General features: G+C 42.7%; 1 protein-coding gene across 1 annotated transcript in view; it reads right to left on the minus strand.

The window, feature by feature from the left end:
* Window positions 1–5,521: 5,521 nt before the first annotated feature.
* Window positions 5,522–20,796, minus strand: part of KCNH1 (potassium voltage-gated channel subfamily H member 1) — a 181,432-nt gene continuing 166,157 nt past the window's right edge. The window contains exon 11 of the mRNA XM_086460603.1: window positions 5,522–6,370. Coding sequence (XP_086316729.1) covers window positions 5,522–6,370 — 849 coding nt within the window. The remainder of the gene's footprint in view (window positions 6,371–20,796) is intronic.

A 20,796-nucleotide genomic window follows, 5' to 3' on the forward strand; every position in this document is an offset into this window, starting at 1 on the left:
CACTCAACAATCATCTCAAAACAAATGACAGTTGCAGGTAAATGCACATTAGCTTTGTCAAACTTTTTTTTTTTTTGGTAAAAAAAAAATCTTTGAAACAAACACTTCCACGATGTAACGGGTTGGCTCCCTGATATACAAAAGTGTTTAGACAATAGTTACGTCTCTTTGTTTTGTGAGGGGAGAGGGCTATTGGAGTAATTAATTGTCCTAATAAGAAGGCAGTAAGTGGAGAAAGAAATGTGATTACCAGCAAGTGATTTCCATTAGATTTAGAAAGCTAATCAAAGTGCTTCATCTTTAGGCAACACTGTAAATACTACAGAACATTAAGAAGGAAGGAGAATGGAATCACAGTTTGAATTGTATCACTTATGAAAGGGTCTTAAGGCTAAATGTTGGATACATCTTATTGCAAAAAGCTGTATTTTTTATTTAATTGAATCAATGCTTGCCACAACAATGTGGTAAAAACTATGTCAGATTGGAGGATACAGTAACCTACTGTGCCTCACCTCAAATTTCTGGAGCTTCCCCTGCATGGGACTCTCTCTAAAAGGTTTGTCTCAATGAGTCAGAAGTGCAGCTGAAACACAGACTTTATTATTGCCAGTGCACCCACAGGAGACCACGTGGAAATGAAGAATTCAGTAGAAGATGCTTTTCACCACGTAACACCAGGACAGGAAAGCGGAGGTGCAGCAACCATATGTTACGCTGCCCGTGAGAAGGAGGATAGGCTCAGCACCTTTGAGACAGCCCCTGGTACCACGCAAAAGAAATCCATTTATTCCACCATCTCTCTTGCAGGAGAAGCCATGAGAAGCACTACCAGGACAGCTTAGCTTCAGAGATACTGTGAGCAACAAACAGTGGCTTGTGACACTTATTCCCACCGACTATGATACAGCAGTTTTCCAATTGCACATGTATTTCTGTTTCCTCACTATCACATCGCTTGTCAGATCTTCTCTCAGGCACAACATTCACCAGACTAACAGTATAAAGTTGAGGCCAACTAGAGAAACCAGAAGTCATGGCCTTAAAAGTTCAACAGTTAACAAACAAGATCTTGACTAGGACATTTGGTGGAAGTCTACTGGGAAGATTTAAGCTCCCTTCTTGAACTGGAATCATTAAATGAGGGATGTGCTTTTGCTTAACAGAAACGCAATCCATAGACTTATCTATACATAGATATTATATATATGTGTGTATGTACACGCATCTGCACAAGTGTAATCATACACGTTGTTTATATAGTGAAGACAAATTATGTATTAAATTCTTTCACAGACTGGTTAAGAGTGATTGAAAACATATCACCAGATATTCACAGTAAATATCTTGTTCGGTTCATTAAAGTGAAGTACTGCAGAAACAGAATATCACCTTCGAAGCTGTTAAACAGGGTGTTCGCTGGGATTCAGGGCAGCACTGTGAAAGAGATTTAAAGCAAGAATGGTGTTTTTAAAAGGATACATGTAATACCAGACAGAAGTAAATGTATCTGAACATGGTAGGGGTGAGGGTTGGATTTTGCTTTTTGAATCCTGTGCTGCATATTGGGATTCTTTCTACCAGTTGAAGCACAAACTTTTAGAAGTTCCCATTTTACCAAATCATAACCCTGGGTCTTTCTCTCGAACTGACTGAAATCTAATTCCATTGTATAGCAAAAATGGAACACACCCTCTCTTTTAGATTAATGCAGGTTATTTAGCAGGTTGTTAAATGGCAGAAGCACTATGCCAGAACACAGTTAAAACTGAGGCTTTTTGTTTCTTTTTTCTTTTTTTCTTATAGTATGTACAAGCATTTGCTTGTTAAGGGGCAGAGTCTCATGTTCAGAGATCATTCATTTCTAAGCTGGAAAATAATTTAAGTGAAAAGGCTTAGCCAACATTTAGAGAGAAACAAAGGAAAAAGCTGGCAAAAGAAATGGAAGAACAAGTAACAATTACGGTGAGCACGTACGCCGTCTAGCCGTAGGCATCTAAGTGTACGGCTCAATGGAGAAAGACAGATTTGTAACTCAGGTGCTTTCAACCACTCTCTAAAGGAGAAATGCGGCATCAGCAGAGCCTGGGCACCGTCCAGGACACGCCCAAATTAGTCCAAAATTCAAAAAGGTCACTAGTCCCATAGTGGGCAAGGTTTTGCTCATTTTAACCACTCGGTACCTCAGGGAATCCAAAGACCAAAGCTCATCCTAGGTAGTACATTTTTTTTCAAATTCTCTTACAACATATACAGGTTACTGAGGGATGATGCAGTCTCCTACAACTAGTTTTAGTGCCTGCCAGTTCATAAAACCACAATAAAATGGGTCTAATCTCAGTTATGGCTGTGCAAATGACATTGACTGCTGTCAGTGCTGACCTGGAGCAGACACCCTGAAGGTGTCGTTGTTAGGAGCAGAGTTTCTCTGGAGCTTCATGACCATAACAAAATCAAATTTGGCCATTATCTTAAAAGACATTAAATTTTAAGTGTAATTCAGGAGTATATTACAATCCTTGAAAGTTTTACAATTGGATTATAAATGGCTTTATAGGCCATTTTAAGAGCTTCATAAAAGCCTTAAAAAAGGACTCCATGCCGCACCCCCGTTGTCATACAGGCTGTGCAGGAGTACAGTATCGTACTGAACATCGGGCTACACGAGAAGTACCCCCAGCAAATGGGGACTTGCCTCCTCCCTTTATTCAGAGGTGGAGCTAATTATGGGGCTTCTAGGACTCACCCTGCCGTGACTCCAGACTTGGGCAGTCGGCAACACCAGAATAACCTTTAACGTATCCCTAAGAGCACATAAAAATACCACATCATCTCAGTATCAGCAACAAAGGGCCAGGTAACCTGCAACTGCACGTTTAATTCTATGTCTGCACTGCGATGCTGGAGACAGTAGGCACATACTTTGGAGGTTACGAACGTTTCCTCCCTCGTCCACCTGGGATAAGCTAATTTCCATGTTTATCCAGCTGCAGGTAAATGGGTGACACTTTCACAAAGTGCTTGCTAAAAGTTCAGCAAGACTTTCAGCCTTTCAAAAATTTTGCAAAGAAAACCTAGTGTCAGGAACATAATGCTGATGAGGAATTTGCCTGGCTTAGGAAACTGGCTCCAAGCCAGTCTCTAAAATCTTGCTGGATCTTTTGGGCATCAATTACAAATCCTTGTATATCAGTATACCTGTGGTGTACTTAAGCATAATTTCATTATCCAGTGAATTTACTGACTGAGGAGACTAGAAAGAAAAAAAAATCATTCAACAGTTTCTAACTGAAACCCTTGACGCACGGATTTCTTACAGCAATCATGCCTGTCACAGGTAACTTGCCACTTACAGTGATTAAAGCACCAAAGACACAGCGTGACTTTGGTTAAAGAAAGCCTTCCTCAGTACTGCATGTCTGCGGTGCGTAACTGTAAAAGACACCAGTTACCACTGGAAAAACCTAAACGTGGAACCAGAAATAAATTCAGGAAATGGCACCTCGGTTTCAGAGCAAATCACCTCCCTACTGCCTTTGCTTCTGGGAGGGAAAAGGTAACCCACAGATTTGATCCCAACAGCTGTTTCTTGGGAATATTTCAGCCCTTGGGTAAGAACTCACAACCTGTGAGCACTTCCATATCAAACCAAGGTGCAAGAAGACCCTTGAAAGCCAATGCCAATCCAGCTGCCTCTGGACCTGGAAATGGTGGTGCTGTGCTCGGAATAATCCGCATCTTTGAGAGCAAGGGCAGTTACCGCAGGAACAGATACAAACAAATATACTGGCTTCAAGACCTGAGCTGGTAGCTTTGCACAGCACGGCCTCATCACTGTGCCGGTTCATCAGTGGACCTTGCGCTTCCCCGGGGACGTCTGACACAGTTCTGCATTGCAACGTGCAAGCATCAGGCCAGCAGAAATCCTTTCAAAGGGGTAATTTTCCTTGCCTCTTCCTTACTTAACATGAACAAAAACCTTCCCCTAAAAATAATTATTTGTAAAAGACTTAGTACCATGTAAAAAGAATGAGACTTAACTACTCCCACGCTGTGTTAAGACCTATTGCCATTAAAAATGAAAACCCAAAAAAAGTGTTGCACCATGCTTCTGAGCTCTAACCTACTGTTAAATAGTGAACATACCGGATCAGTGGAGAGAATATACCACGAATACACACCTATATCCCAAGGTGATAAGCCAAGCCATGATACCAGCTATGCTACCCTACCTAATGAATAATGAAGAGTAGTTTTGGTAAAGTGCTTCAATCTTCCTCCAAAAAAAGTTATGAAAATATAAGTTTTGGAAACATCTCCTTCTTTAAGAAGCAGATCTTTTTGTTTCCTTGCTACAATAGCACTTGTATACAGTAAGCACTGTATTTCTACCTCTACTATCCATTTGCTTACTAGCTAGGTTAGATCAGGAACAATACATCTGGATGTAGAGGAAAATGCCACAATCTAAAATCTTCAAAAGTTCTGTCAAAGCCTTTGGCTACAATGAACATTATCAAAACAGAAACTTCTGAATAATAATTTAACAAGAATTAAAAGAGCAGATTCATAGCAAAACCAGGACATAAATGCCACAGTATATTTTCACAGGGAGGGAAATCTGCAGGACCTGTTACTGATGTTCACAATACGTTGTGCAGTGGGCTGTGCTCAGGTATGCTGCACACCCAAGCCACTTGTCCTCCAGCAGCTGGAGATAAAAGCAAAGGTAATAAAAATTCAAAGACATCTCAGACAGAAGTTAAGTTTCCAAAAATCAGTACCCTTGACTCAGTGAATAAGAATGGAAGATCCCATTTATTAACAGACCTGAAATGCTGTGGCTATTGTTGAGGATGTTGTTAAATGTAATCGCTTTAGCAATGTCAGCTTGCAATCAAAAACTACATTTTTTTTCATCTTTTTAGCCCTTCCTTGACTACCCAAAAATAACTTCAGTACTCAGTAGCACACATTCTGCTGAAATGAAATACACGTCTCCTACTGCTTTTTGCATTATTACGTATACATGAAAATATACTGTGGCATTTAGCATGCTGTACAGGTGACTGAGACAGTGACAGCAGCAGCAAAAAAAAAACCCCACCAAACGCTGAAAACATAAGCACCCTGGCAAGTACTTATTCATATAGGCAAAACCCGAGCTAACGACGTAAGGCATGCTCCAAAAATCTCAGAGGTCACCTGGGGCTCACGGGGATGGCTGCTGCTGTCAGGATTCTTATTCCAACATCCCGAGGGAGAGAGGGGGAGCAGGGGGGGAATGGGCACCAACGGAGAAAAGAAAAACTTTAGAAACTGTACCCTTGCTGTCAAAAAGGCTTCAGAGTCAGCTGCCATCTTGACATGAGGTTGCAATTCCTGTTACCGTACCTTTTTAGACACAGGGAACATGCTTAGTGAACTGGTCCCTCACTCGTTTTCAAGAAAGATTAAATTTAAAATGGATGGGGGGCTGTTTCTTTGTTTGTTCGTTCATTTGTTTGGTTTTAAAAACACCTCAGCTAGCTCCAAACATGTCTTTTTCTGATTCTGGAGACTGGGGCCTTGATATTTCAAACAACTCCTGGGGCGACTGGGAGCTTCTTCTTGAGGTTAATATCCTAAGTATCTCAGCAAGCTGTTTTTCTATATTGGTCATTTTTGTGTTTAAAGCCTTGATGTCCTCTTTCAACTCGTGTTTCACTTCTAGCATGGTGGCCTGAAGAGTCTGTTCTGGGATGGGATAAAAGGAATGCTTGACCTCAGTGAGAACCGGGCTGTGGTCTTGCGGGCTCCTTGTCTCCCCAACATTATCCAAGCGCAAGTCACTTTTTGTAATGCCACTATCACAGGAGTCTGTCTTCTTCAGGGTAGCTTCTCCCGAAGCTTTAGTTCTCTCTGGTAAAGTCTCCATGGACTCTGCTTTAGAGACCTTGTTCCAGTCTTCACCTTTCCCACAGGCGTCTTTGAATTTGGCCCAGCCTTTTCGTCGGGGGTAGTCCCCCGACACTTTACATCCTGCGTAGTCCGATGTTGGGGCCTGCAGCTTTGCCTGGTCAGATGCCCCAGACGTTGAAGCGGACTGGTACGATACAGGGGTCGCGGGACTCTCCCGTACAGTCACAACGCTGGCTTTGACCACCGAGCGGGCAGAGGAGTGCTCCCCTAAAACGCTGCCCTTCTCCACATCCAGGTCATCCGGATCTCTGCCCCTCTCTGCTGCGAGCCGCGCTTCCTTCTGCTGCCTGAACCTCTGGAACAGACGACGGACCGGGTGGTCTGGGGGTAAGATCAGAGGCGCTTCATTCTTCCTCTTCATTCTCTCCTCTTCTTCACGTTTGACATCGCTGATTTTCCGGAACACAATCTACAGGGGGAAAGAGATTTCACTCTGTGATTAACTCCACATTTGTTAAGGGGGAAAAGTTGTAGAGAAAGATTTATTTGAAAGAATTTATTTTAACTGACAAATGAACAACTTTTGCACATTTATAGCAACATTTTCAAGTGTCTTTTCTTGTGTAGAACGTGGCTTATTCATTATTTAAGAGCACACACCATCTATCTTACAACACCAGAAAGAAAAAATAAAAGAAGAAAAAGATTTCTCTAGTTCTGAGAGGTCAGCAAGGCAGTGCTATTGTAAAAACAATGATCCCAGGAAGCTACTTGTTCTATTTTATGTTAAAAGTGACTTCTTATATTTGTTTTCCTGACTCTATGGTTTAGCACCAAGTTTCTAATATTATGAACAGCCATTTCCATGTCTCATCCCAGAGTTCACTCACTACATGCCATGCGAAAGATCTGATACGATTTTAGTGCAGCTTGGCCACTAACGGGGTCAGTACAACAGAGACTACTCTGGACTCTCCAACAGCAGTTTGCAAAGCGCTTCGTGCCCTCCCTTCCCCCCACACCCTCTTCCAGAAGCAACTTGCAGTTTAGGGATGAAGCAAAGCTCAAGGGAGTCCCACAGCCAAGGGTACATGGACAGTGGGGAAGGGGCTCTGAGAGACATGGGGAAGCTGTTCCTGGGTTGATTACCACAGGAGCTTGAAGAGCTACATTGGTCTTGATACATTTATTTATTTCTATGGAGAAGGGGGCATTTTTGCACAAATAAACATTCATTTTCTGTCTACCCTCCTAATTATAGCTTCCTGAACCTGTAGGCTAAGAGATCTTTGTGGGAGCGGCCCAAGGCTCTCATGGTACTGATGAAAGCCTCATAGTGCCCCCCCCAACCCCGAATTGCAGCCAGGCAATGTTTCTTCCCTGGACTTGATGGCAACACATCCTCTTCAAAAACTCCATGTGTTTTACGTTGGCACTGGTATTTTCCAAGCAAAAAAACCCTCCAGTGTGGTATTAAAGGAGAAGCAGTAAATAGTCTGGTTTGAAAATGGGAGGTCCCCTAAGCTGAAGTTTTCAATACCGAGTATAAAACATGTAGCCCCCAGCTTCTGCTGAACGCTGATACCTAATCTCTTTAGCTGCTTTTGGGAAAATCCACTCAAAGTCCCTAGACTCCAATGCAGAAATAACTTTCGGATTCAAATAATTATTAGGAAATGCGTAAATAAACCCACCCCTCTGTTGCAGACAGATTTAAATTAAACTAAACATAAGAAGCACTGCTTCACTGGCACACACAAAATGCATGTTTCTCCTGACTCCAATGCTTCCTGACAGTTTTGTCATTGTGAAGCAGGGAAAAAACATCTTAACACTGTCTTTGGAAGGAAGAAGTTGTCAGACTTGGCAGCGTTTCCCAAACACAAAAGAATAAAATTAGCAGGAAGGATATTTTATTTCCAAGCTGCAATTAGGAAACTAAATGTGAGATAAGAATAAGAAAACAGCGTATTTGACAGTAATTTTTTTTCCCCAGGAAACTCAGTCTGCAGTGAGCTCAGTAGAAAGTGGACAAAGCAGCGTAATCCTTAGAAGTGAAAGAATAGCACTTGCTCACTGGGAAGGAAGAATCAATACAATGCTCCAGGCTAATGGCTTCCCACACACTGGCAGTCCCCTGCTTTAATTGCAGGAAGAGTACCAGCCCAGCGTTAGGGCGGCTGCCCTGCACGCTCTGCTGGAGCCTAGCGATGCCAGGCAGGGTCCCAGGGAGTCACTCCAGCAGCGGGCTGACGCTGGCATGGTGGCACAAAGCCCCAGCAAACCACAGCAGCTATAAGCCTGGTCAATTTGTCTCTGCAAAATTCTGTATCCTCAAGCCCTCCTTCTCCTGTAGTTTGCGTGTTTGGCGCTGGTGTGGACGCCCACGTCCCGCACGGCGCTGTGCCAGATGGTCACACCGTTAACGGGGCTGGTGTCACTTTGCCCATGAGCATGTCTTTGCACGCGAGCAGCCTCGGTCTGACCTGTGGATCCACACTGGGTGTTTTCCTTAAACGCTCAGAAGGGGCGGATGACTGGGTGGTGCAATGGTCACTCTCACAGGGGTCACTGAAGAGGAAGGGCACCTAGGTGCTTGAAAGAGCTAGAGGCCAGGCTGCTTCGCAGAGTCCTTGTCTAGTCCAACTCCTGCTCCACGCAGCCCACTCAGCACCTTGTCTGGTAAGGACTGGAGTACCCTTCATTATTTAATGACTGGCTTTTGTAACATAAATGGCTAAGTTATTTGTCAGAAGCTGCCCCTGATAAAGCACCCTACAGATGAGTGGGCAATGGAGCGAGTCTCAAGCAATAACTCACTAACAGCCTAGCCCAATTGGTACTTGTACTAGCCACTGCATCTCATGCAGCTGGTAGCATGATCTCTGTACAGGAGTACAAGGGAAGCAAATTTACAAGCAAATGCAAAAAGGTGAACACTGAGAGACTAGCTGTAGAGAGTGCTTCTCTCCCCACAGCCCCCGCTGCTCCCTGTTGCACTGCCCTGTTGATACTAAGCACACTCGGCCGTGGAGGAGCTACCATCAGCCTACTCGCTGCGGGGTGGTTGGCCTCAGGGCCCCAAACATACCTTCACTCCTTTGCCTTCAGGAGATCAGACTGCAACAGAAACAGGAACACATGTGGAGGGAGCAATTACATACATCCTGCCTTTGCCACGGGTAACTGCTAGCACGCTCATGAGACCCCTAATTTCCATTTTCCACGTGAGGCCTTACACCGGCTACAAGGCAAGCCCACCAGAGCAGCAATCACCTGAGTGAAGGCAGAAATGCAAACCTCAGGTCTCCCATCCTGCTTGCCGTCTTTTATACGCATACATTTATGTGACAAGCTGCACTCATGCGGTGCAAATCAAACCTACGCATGTTTGCCAGGGGACACAGCCTCCGACAACTGGGTTGGCTTCTTTTAACTAATTCCTAAGACACTGGATAAATAGCTGTCAGAGAGCAACTTGTCTTTGGGAAGCCCAGGCAAAGCTGTCACTGTTCTCCTTTTTTTGCAAGCTCCCCAATGCCATATTTTCTCAAGACAGCTCCATATTTATGTATTAAGTAAAAGTGTTATAATTATGCAAAGCTCAGCAGTAATTGAAAAGACTTTACATAACTGCATTCGGGATTTTTTTTTTTGGCTTTTTTAAGATTAAATGCAAGTTCCTGTAAATAAAAATACAAATAAGTGTTTTAAATGGACTGTTTTCTTACAATTGTTGAGGAAAAAGCAATTTTTAAGTGGTGAATCAGCTTCAGCAGCATCCAAGGTATTCTGAAAATGTGGTTGTTATGCTGATGCATGTACACCTGCTCCCACAAGCAGTTAAGAATACAAAGGGAAAGAAAATAGGCTTCATTTGTTATAAGGAAGAGAAATCTGGACCTACACAGCAATTTTCACGTGGAATTTGACAGGGCTACAAATATGGATCTTAATCAAGTTAAAACCCAAAATATTATCACAAAGATCCTAAGACAGAGCAGTTCCTCTTTATCTTGCCCTTCAAGCATTCATTTTTTTCTAGGAAGTGATAGTGATTTATACCCTCAAAATCTCCTAGCCTGTATGTTAGACACCACGCAAACACAGGGGACCTCTACTTTACAAGCTATGCGGTTCTCCATAACATCATCCTCTTTGTGACCAAAGTACACAGAAAAAAAACTAGTGGGAGCATTTTAACAGTATGTGAAGACCAAAATATGGGCAAAGAACCTGAACTGAGAGGAAATAACAAGAAATTTAAACACCAGGCCTAAAAATGCATACTTCACACATGCAATCTCAAGCCTTGCTTCATATTTCCATTTTTATTAAAAATGTGCTGAATCACGCAGCTCTGCAGGAAAGCCTCCCAGGCTGCCAGAAATGTGAGTATTGAGGGGGGGTATCACCCCAGATTTGCCAAAAACTTGGAAAATAGCTTTTTTAGGCACAGATTACTGCAATCATATAAAAGTTTAACTGAGGCATAGGATCATAGAATGGTTTGGGTTGGAAGGGACCTTAAAGATCACCTAGTTCCAACCCCCCTGCCATAGGCAGGGACACTTTCCACTAGACCAGGTTGCCTAAAGCCCCATCCAAACCGGCATGCTGTTATGATGACTCAAAAACAATTTTATTGAGAAGTGGAGAAATGACTGCGCTGACACGTCCTGGTGCACTCCTGCGCCCGTATGTCCCACTGACCTATGACAGCACACAGCCTGTGGCCACATTCCTGCCTGTGCATGAGCTGTGTCCAAGGAAGAAAGACAGGGTTACACCCAGCACGTTTCCCTTTCCTCAGTATTGACTGATTGTGAAGGTAAAGTCTTTAGTAAGTTCTGGGGAAAGACTCCGCCTGTTTCTAATCTTCAAAGAATTTTCAAGCTCTATTTGTAGAATCAATGTCTTCAGAGATTAAGGTCAAGATTTCTCCCCAAAGTGTTAAAAAATGAGGTGGACATAAATGAATACTTGAAATACCTATTTGGTTGTCAAATGTGGAGTACCCAGCAACTGTTATTTGGATTTGCCTGTTCTCAGCACTGAAACCCAAGCATCACTTAAATAACACAACATGGACATTTTTCATGAATATGACTTCCATAATTTCTTTATGATAAGACCAGAAGAACAGACTTCAATATGACCTCCAGAGTAAGGCAGGCCATAGGATTGCTCTGAAGGAGCATACCCTGAAGGGAATCTTGTTACAGCTAGATTGTATCTTTTAGAAAAACATCCAATTTGATGGAAATAAAGAATCCATCATCACATCTTGAGAAAAGATTCCACCAATTTTTGCTTCAAAACTGAGTTTGTCTGACATCAATGACATTTCTGTTCCTTGCTCCCTCAGACACTTAAAAATACACTTTTAGAAACTGATTCTAGAGTCTTATGTTTAAAAATCTCTGCACAAGTATTACAGCTAGTCAGTTACTACTGTGAAGGATTTATACAGTAATATTTTACTGATATGAAACAGGCAAAGTTTACACCTTTAGAATTTTCAATTTAACTCTAAGATTTCTAATTTTAACTCTTTGGAGATGTTTGAATTATTTTCTACCTTCCACCATCTTTAATAGCAGCATTCAGTGCTCAAATTCTCACTCTTGCCCAGAGCTAGAATATGTAGTTGATTTAGGTAAATACAAGGTTCCTTTTAAAAAGTCAAGTAAAACAACTAATCCTACCATGAATCTTCCAGTTGTTTCCCTCTGCTGGCTCACTGCTACCCACTGCTCTTCCCATCTCAATACAAGCTGATGTTTCTCTAGAGCTATCTAGCATACCTCCAAGTTGTTCTTCCCGTGCAGTAATAAGAGGGGAATAGGTACAGGGGTACTCACTTTGTTTCATGAAGACATTTCAGAGAACCTATGCTAAGTTGGCCATTAAAACTGAAGACTGCCTTGCAACGAGATAAAAGGCTGACATACTCAACAACTGTGCTATATTATCTGATGAGATGCAAATATAGATGCAGTAATTTAAGTGCCTGCTTCCTTTACACAAAGACGGGGGCAGGTGTGTGAACAATCAGACATGGCACAAACAGGGGTAGGCAGCGATTGATTATATAGTGTCTTACCCGATATGAAAACTACAGCATCAAATGATAGCAGGAGGAGTCACATACAAACCAAAGACAAGTTTATGTTTCTTCATCCGAATGTATTAGACATGTCAAAGATGTTGATAAAGGATGCTCTGAATGCAAAAAGTCAACATGGATTCAACAGACCAGGCAAGCACTTGGTAAATGAGGGCTACCAAACAGACAAAACTGGTAACCTGCTCAGGAAATCTCCTGAGGTAAAATTAGTTGGAAGCTGCAAAAGTATTTGTAGGAACTTCCACGTAGGAAAGTTTTGTTCTTATTGCTTCCTTAGGCTTCCTAGGCAACCCTAAATAATTACACAGGCCAACTCTGGAACTGCTGCCTCACTCACTACTGAGGAAGCGTTCCCAATGAGGGTGATAGAAGAAGTGCCAGAGGGAAAAACATCAGAAGAAAATATAGCAAAGGCTTAAACATCTGAGCAGGCTTTTCATCTATTTCAGACAAAGGTTTACTCTCATCGTGCCCTTCACTTGCATATAGGGAGAGGCAGGACCAACGAGCCATTAGTGTGTAGTGCTACGTAGATTTGACATTGCTTTGGAACTTGCCCAGATTCAAGTGAAACAACTAAAAATGGCATGGGTTTTTGGTACAGTAAGGGAAGACCACTTGGTGCACACCAGGAATTAAGAAGTCCACTGTCTCTAGTTACTCTTGTAATGAAGAGCCCACTGAGGAGTTTCTCCGTGACTGAACTGTTGGTAGCCCACAAAACGCACTAGGACCATGCTGCCTGCCAGACCGTAGCAAGCCATGCTCTGTAACACTCTGCACACTCCCAGGAAGGTAACGAACAGAAGGGCAAGGCAAAAGTAACAGATTAGCAACCGTATTCTGCTCTTGTTGTTATCTGATTGTAAATGCAACCACTGTGCCAACACTGCATGAGACAGTCTGAAAGATCAGTGGATGCTTCATTTAAAATATATTATGAATATATTGAAAACTTTGTCCTGTCAAATGCTAAAAAAGACCTGCCTGCATCTGAAGTGGAAAGGAACTTTTGGTCTTATGCAAAAACATCCAAAATTCTATTCAACTTTGATTTGTAACAACTGATTGAAAGTCCACAGGAAACAGATAGAAATGTGGATTTCATCACATTTTGAATCAGACTGTCATCATCAAGTTACAATTATGAGGCTCCTAGCCACAAGGCTGCTGCTATTTTTAGCTCTGCAAGCTTTCCTTCTTTCCACCTCTATAGCATGCACAAATACTGCAAGATTTGGCAGGTCTTCCTCAGCATTAACAGCAAGTAGCATGGCAGCATTTTCCTCTGGTGCTTAATAATTCTCTTTCACAGATACAGAAACAATCACAGAGTCTGGAAGTGCCAGATATCATAAACAATTAAAAGCTTAAAATCGCTTCATACGGCGCTCACAGAAAATGGACTTTAGCATGAGGAAAACAATCACAAAAAGGCATTTATTAGTACGCAGTCCATCTAGCATCTGCCAAGAACTGAAGAAAATATCTTCAGGCTGATGTTAGTCCGATGAAAATTGGATCCAATGTTTCTTTTTTTTTTTTTTTTTTTTAAAGAAGAAGGCAAGAGGAAAAGGAAAGAGACAGAAGGCTTGACAATAGGAATGCTTTTGACACTGATGTTAAAGAAACCAAAGGTGCATGCGATCAGTGTAGACTATGATGATGAAGAATCCCTATAGCAGTGTATTAGCAAGTGTCAGGGAAAATGGTGGAGAAATAAAACGATGTCTTTTGCAATTACACGGGATGACTTGTCAGAAAGCAGGGAATTACTGGTCCTACCTTCTCACAAAATATAGGATCAACAGTGCAGGCTCATAAAGCTTCCCACCAACATAGACAGTGGGTTTCACTTCCATTATCTATTACCATAGACGATTCCTGAGTTAAATGCTAGTCCCAGTTGCACCTCTGAGATGTAGAGATGTAGATGTGTGAGAACGTATATAAGTACATGGGTCACATTTGTGACAGGTGAGAGTACAAATCCCATTAAGTTTCAAGGCACAATCCTCGAAGTCCACATACCTGTTAAAAGGCGGATGCAAATTACCCAGTTTGTAGTCCCAAGCTGTTCAGCTTTGACCCTGGGTTGCAGCAAATGATTTGTGCATGGGACTTAGGACCACACAAAAAAGTACAAGTCTGGAATAATGCTGCAGATGTCGGTAAATTCTCTCTAGATTTACTGGCTACAACAGCAAAATTTCGTTTCTGCTTCTGAAGAGGAACAAGTTTCTCCCCAGTTAATGTCACATCCCTCCTGAACATTTTTAGTTGTGAATAATAATCTGAAAGCTCAAAGCAAACTAAGATTTGGAAGGTCCTGGCAGTGGGGCTGCAAAGGAGTCCTGGTATTAGGAGTGCTGGTATCAGGAAACCACAGGTATATACCTGGGCACACACAGCCCAAGAGCCAACCTGTGGATGGGCACAGCGCTTTTGCATCTCCAGGAAGCTTTGTTCTGTGGGGAATCAACCCTGCCCTTTAGACAGAGCAGTACCCACTTACTTTTAAAAAAAATCAGACTTCTGTGCACTACTGGATCATTCATATACAAGTGTTTGGAAGAAACCCAACTTCATAACTAATGAGCATCCACACTATCCAGATGAATAGAGGTAAGAAGGTTTTTAGTCTATACAGAACAACATCTGGGCTAACTCTGTCATGAGCACCATTGGCTTCAACAGTACTGAAGCTCTGCTCTGTGACAGCATATTTTGTAGCCTAATTAAAATTCTGGAAATGCTGACTTGAATATTAGTGTTTAATCATGTCACTATTATTTATTTAGTTCTGCACAACTCAAGACTCTACTCCTTTATGTCAAACTCCTCATTCTAATTCACATTTACACACTATACTGGCATTGAGAGAAAAGGAAAAAGATTTTACAAAAATACTACTGAAAATAAGACAGAATTATATGTCCAGAACAATTAGTGGAAATAACAGACAAAACCTGCCTGATCAACAACAGGCTCACTAGCAAGTTTTGAGGCATCAAGAGATGTCTTTTGCCAAAAATAGAGTCTAAAATATTTTCATTAGTAAACTTAGACAACCACACAATTGAAACTAAAACCCACACCATTCACACTGGTCAATAGTTTGGATAGACATTCACAATTACAGCAACACCACCTATACAATACTATTTTCATATTTGCTTGGAGGTTTTTTGCCCCCTTTTTTTTTTTTATTTTTAGCACATAGGGTGCTTTTGTATCTGTGTACACATATCAGACACACAAACAGCTCCTGTAGACTCACCTTTTATTCCAGATCAACATACTGCCTTTATTCTTGGGCAGACAACACTGCCTCAGAAACTGCTTTAAGGAGAGCCCATGGCAGAGCAGGAACTTACCTCTCTGTCACTTAAATTACAACTATACAAAATGTCATATAATCTGTACAGCATGCCTTCCTCAGAGTCTCTTTCCCCAAGCTCCCTGTGGCTTGCTGCCATTTACCAAGTGTTTCCTGAAAGAAATCAGGCAATTTGTGCAAGTCAAGTATCTGGGCTTTTTTTCCCCCTCTAACTCAGAGACAATGTCACTTGAGATCTGAAATGGGTGCAGAGGTTGTAGAGCTGAGGAAAGCAATGATGTGTTCAGATAATCGTTAAATTGTACAGCTTGTTTTCAGTGATTACCTTTTAGACACTAGCTTGCCGTTAAGATAATTTCCTCTTAGCCAGTGTCTTCCTTTCACACACTTTTTTTTCTTCTTCCTCCTTTCATCTATCTGCTTTCTGTCATTAGGCTTATAGTGATTGACAGGTATTTTACTTTCCAAGAGGGTATCAAATGTATTTTCAAATGTATTCAAATCAATCAGGCACCATCAATCCCAAGAGCTTACAAGTCATTCAGCTACCTCTGAATGCCCACTCACAAACCAATCCACACAAGCACAATGCCTAGTGTCCCTGATGTACAAGGCTTGTGCAGCTCTTGAAATTATAAACTGAGAATTGCATTAAGCTCAGCTGAAAGTTCCTTGCATAAATTGCCTAAGACAGCATGAACTCTTCTTAACGTGTCTCTCTCTGAGTTAACAGGCTTAAAGTTCAGCTATAATATTGAAGAAAAACAAACTAAACTGCAGCTCTGCACAGAAAGAGAGTAAATCTTCTACCAGACTAGGTAGCCCAGCATGGCTGCACAGCCGAGCACACCCAAACGCCCTGTGCCACAAGGCCGGCCTGTCCTTTCCCTGTTCAAGAGCACTGCTTGGATAACATTACACGAGAAGGAAACAAACTGTTAATAACTGAATGAGAACCAGCAATAAAAAGTACCTTGCTCGCTATTTCCCAAAGCAGCTGTCAAACCTCTTCAGCCCTAACTAACAGCCAGGAGCTTAAAACCTCGAAGGAAAGAAAAGAGTTGACTGTAGCGAGTTGTCCCAGATCTTCTCATTACGAGGAGCTCCTCTTAGCTAGCAGTTCTGGGAAGAGGTCTCTGCCAGTTTGCCGCAGTCCAGGTGCAGCTGGTGATAAGTGGTAGCCCTGTCTTCCTTGTCAAAGTGTCAGAACTGATAGCTGTCTCCTGTCTGGTAAATGCACAGGTGAGCTAATTAAAATAGCCCAGAACTGACAGATCCCTCCAAATAACTTCACAGAGAATCCTTTAGAGCTGTACTACTTGATTTTGTTTCAGCTATTTTTATTCTGTAAAAGCAGACACTTAGGTCCCATCACAAACACAGATTCAAATGCTGACAGAGGTAGATGCTTTCTGTCCTGTCAGTGTATTTCACTCACATGTCTCCAAGTGTTTTACAGCAATTCCTCAATCTTCCAAATACGAACAATGCTATTATTTTTATTTACTATTTACATAGCATCAATGCTCAGGGTTGTATTAGTCTTTCAGTTTATACACACACATTGACAGAGCAAAATGCCATTATTCAAGGAGGCAAAATCACCTGTTTCATGGGAAGATGTCACAGGCCCATCACAGCCACACAAAAATTTATGACCAGTTTGAAATGTTTCTTGTGCAAGGTGTCCCTTTCTGTTATGACTGGTAAAGGTTCACCCTTACAAGTTCCAGATAAGATATCCTGAATACAACTTGTCAAAGGAGTCATCATTTCAAACACACATAAAGCTAGCCCAGCTTTATCTAATAGCCACCTCCTTCTGCTTTGTAACTCTAACCCTTCATTTCCCCAAACTAAAATGTTTCATTTCATCTTACAGGCAGCTTTTCATTTACACTTTCTCCTCTTCTCCCTTTTTTTCCACTTCACTGAGGCAATGCAAAACATTTAATTTTCATTTGAGAGGCAGGTTTGAAGAGTTCAGCTGTAGCTTAAGTGAGGCAGAGCACAGACTGTACATCGACGTGGTTACGCGCTTTCAAGTGATCGATAAAATATTGATCGTTTAACTATTGTGCTCTGCCGTCTCTACCCCTTCCATGTTCTAACATCACACTGGGCTAAACTTAAATACCTGGGGTGACGTCTCCTTGCTGCCTCCTAAGGGGCACTTGATCAACTGTTCTGAGGTGAGGAAAGAGAGACGTGACACAGAGCTGCCCTTGAGCAAGCTGCCTCTCTTCTACTGGTAACACTGGGATAGTAACTCTTAAGCTCCAAGCCTCACTGAAACATGGCACATTTTGAGTTTCAGAGTTGTACCGGTATCCAGGAGAGGCCACCACCAAAGCCATATCTCAGGTTAGGAGTGCAGTGAAGCCTCATAATTTCAGCTTAACTCCCCTTCACGCTGCACCACAGGCTCTTTAGTTCTCCATGTGCATTTATGGTTTATATTTGCATAGCATCATTTTGTTACTTTTAAAACAAGATAAAGGCATTTTCGAGGAGGCTGTCATACTATGTTTTATGTTACCCACTCTCTAGTTTCATATTTCACACGAACTGATTCTTATCCGAAGTGTAAGAATATAAAAAAACATCAGCTTGATCAGAAACCAAGGCTGGAGGCTGGAGAAGCTGCTGGAAGCCCAGTAAGTTTCATGCTGCCACAGACCATCGGCAGGTGCTGTGACATTCTGCTTTGTCACCATCACCTCGCACTGTTGTGCATGAGGAGAGGAAATAAAAGGTTTGCCATGTACCTCATATGACTTGGGTGACACAACCAGGGCCTTGTGCACTTGAGATCCAGCTGGGAACAGTTCCCAATGCAAAGTGTAGCCTAAGAGTGGACACTTCAATGGTGCTGTAACATTTTTCCGTTATGACAATGATTGTACTTGATTACAGTGTACAAATTTGTTTAACTGTTCAGAATTAAGCAAACGAAATAAAAAATCGCTCTTTCTGCTTCCATGAGAGCTCTCCTCTCCTGTCTGCTCTTTCTTATGAGGAAAGGCTGTAAGACCTGGGTCTGTTTAGCCTCGAGAAGAGAGGACTGAGAGGGGACCTTATCAACACATAAATATCTGAAGGGCGGGTGTCAAGAGGATGGGGCCAGGCTCTTCTCAGTGGTGCCCAGTGACAGGACAAGAGTGCTCTTAGTTTTTTCACATAATGACATCCTAAACAAATGAACTACTTTTAGGACCATCCCACTTACTACATAATAACCCCGTTTCTCATGGGCACTCATCCGTCAATTAGGATTTGCCACCTTACTTCTGTGCGCCCACTTCCCTGAGAGAAGTCGTACTGAAATCACAGCTCGAGAACAGATGGACCCAAGCCATCTAATCACAGGCTCTCCAGGGGCTGGGAAGGACTAACAGATTTTAGAGGACTCAGAGGCTCATCAAGGATGCATCTCCTCCCCCACCCCTGCTGTCCTCTCAAATGCCCCTGAACTCTCCCAACATGCATCTTTATCACCAATCTGCCCACAGCATAGATTTATATCAGGCTGCAAAATGAAGTCCTTAAAAGAACTGATGACACAGGGGCCTTGCTGCAGAGGTTTTGGCACCAGATCGATAAAAAGAAGCTACAGCACTTTCAGATTTCAAGCGGGTTTTTCAAAAGGCCACAGGAGCAAACATTTTATCTCGAGATGAAGCAACACAACTTCCCCAGCTCCTGGCACGGGGACTCCATGTTGCCCCTGCTGAAGCAAGCCTACGGCACGTGCACACACCTGGGCTAGTCTGCACAAAGCAGGTTTGCATTCTTCTACTTAATCCATTTCCCAGCACTTCGAACTATTATTATATACTAAGTAAAGTCTAGAGAAACTTATTTTTTAAAGTTGTGACTTCTACCCCTCCCTTCCTGATTTTTACCTAATACTGGACTTTCTAGCAAACATTTGACTACAAAGGCACAGAAGGGGCAACGAGATCGTGCGTTTGTTACACCAGCACATTGGCAAATTTGCTTCATATTTACATGGAAACCATTTGGCTCAGAGGCATCACTTCTTAGTAAATCAGCTGTAATTTCCATTATTCTCATTGTGCTACAGAGGCATCCAGCCTAAAACGCCTGTTTGGCTGAAGTGGATGGAAGCACCAGGCAACTGCCTGGATCCAGCTTTTGGTCTTCGGTGACAGAAGGCTCTGGAAAACGCTGTCAAGGAGCACACAACAATGCCAGCAGAGACTGTTTAATCCCCCTGAACTCCGAAATCTGCTCACTTGTAACTTGGATCTGATGACAGCCCTTAGGACAAGATGCCAGTACTGGAGCATCTTTTGATGTGCCTCACACTTTCTTTACATGGAAAAGCTGTCCTCTAGCTCAGTGGTGGGTAAACGAGCTGCCCCGCTGTGTGCCTCGCCTGGGCGGCTGTCCTCGTGCTCAGAGCAGAGCCCTCAGGACCACTAGCCCCGCAAGCAGAGGGTGGCACAGTGGCACACGGGGCAGGTGGGGCGTCCTCGCTGCAGGGCAGCATGGCGGGGAGGCATCGCTCTCGAGTGCTCTCACTGCCTCTGAAAAATGGGTGAGAACAGCAAATACACTGCCTCCTGTTGCTCGCTCAAGGCCGGGTCTTGCATCAAGAGGTGAAGAATTAAAATATTTGCAAACTGCCCTCGCCTCTCTCCTCTCCCCAAAGCTCAGCAGCAGAACAGGCAGGGGAAAAAAAGCTTTTTCCACCGCACAAAGCTGGACCCACGAGGCCCCTCTCTCATGGACAGGCAGTGGGAAGTGCTGGATAACACCAGTTTCACCTGAGTCCATTTAACTGTAGCACAGTGCCAGACTCTAAACTTTTTAAAAGAGCTTTCTGGGAAAAAAAAAAAAAAAAAGAAAAAAGAAAAAAAGAGAAAAAAATCCTGTTTGACCTCTCAACTCTCAGACGGCCCTTGGGAATATTTGTCAGAAATGTACTGCACAGGCTGAACATGGGCCTTGGGAGGAAGGGGAGGTGCAGGGTGAGAGGTGCAGGGCGGTGGGAGGTCTGCAGGCAGCTGGTGAGTGCTTGATGGCAGACCATGGCAGAACATGAGCTCAGCTGCTAACAGGCATTCCCGTGTAGACAGATGCAATAACTTCCACAGCAGCTCCAAGGTATAAAGTAGGTTTCACTTGTAATGTCGGACTAAATGAAAACACCCTTTGAAGAAGCAGTGCCCAGGAATCTTTTCAACTGTGTTTCCAAATTCACTTTTTCCCCTCAGACAATTTTTCTGATCCAGTTAGCCTCTATTAGACATTTCTCTAACTGGAAAGTGTGCCAGATGCAACATTTTAAACAGATTTTGTCTTTTGTATTCCTTTTACTTAGCATTTGCCATTTCATACATGACTTCTTAGGAAATAAAGCATCTGGTTTATTAATAAGAGGATTATTTCTAGAACA

The sequence above is a fragment of the Leptosomus discolor genome, chromosome 2, assembly GCF_034619465.1.
Source record: "Leptosomus discolor isolate bLepDis1 chromosome 2, bLepDis1.hap2, whole genome shotgun sequence".
Lineage (NCBI taxonomy): Eukaryota > Metazoa > Chordata > Aves > Leptosomiformes > Leptosomidae > Leptosomus > Leptosomus discolor.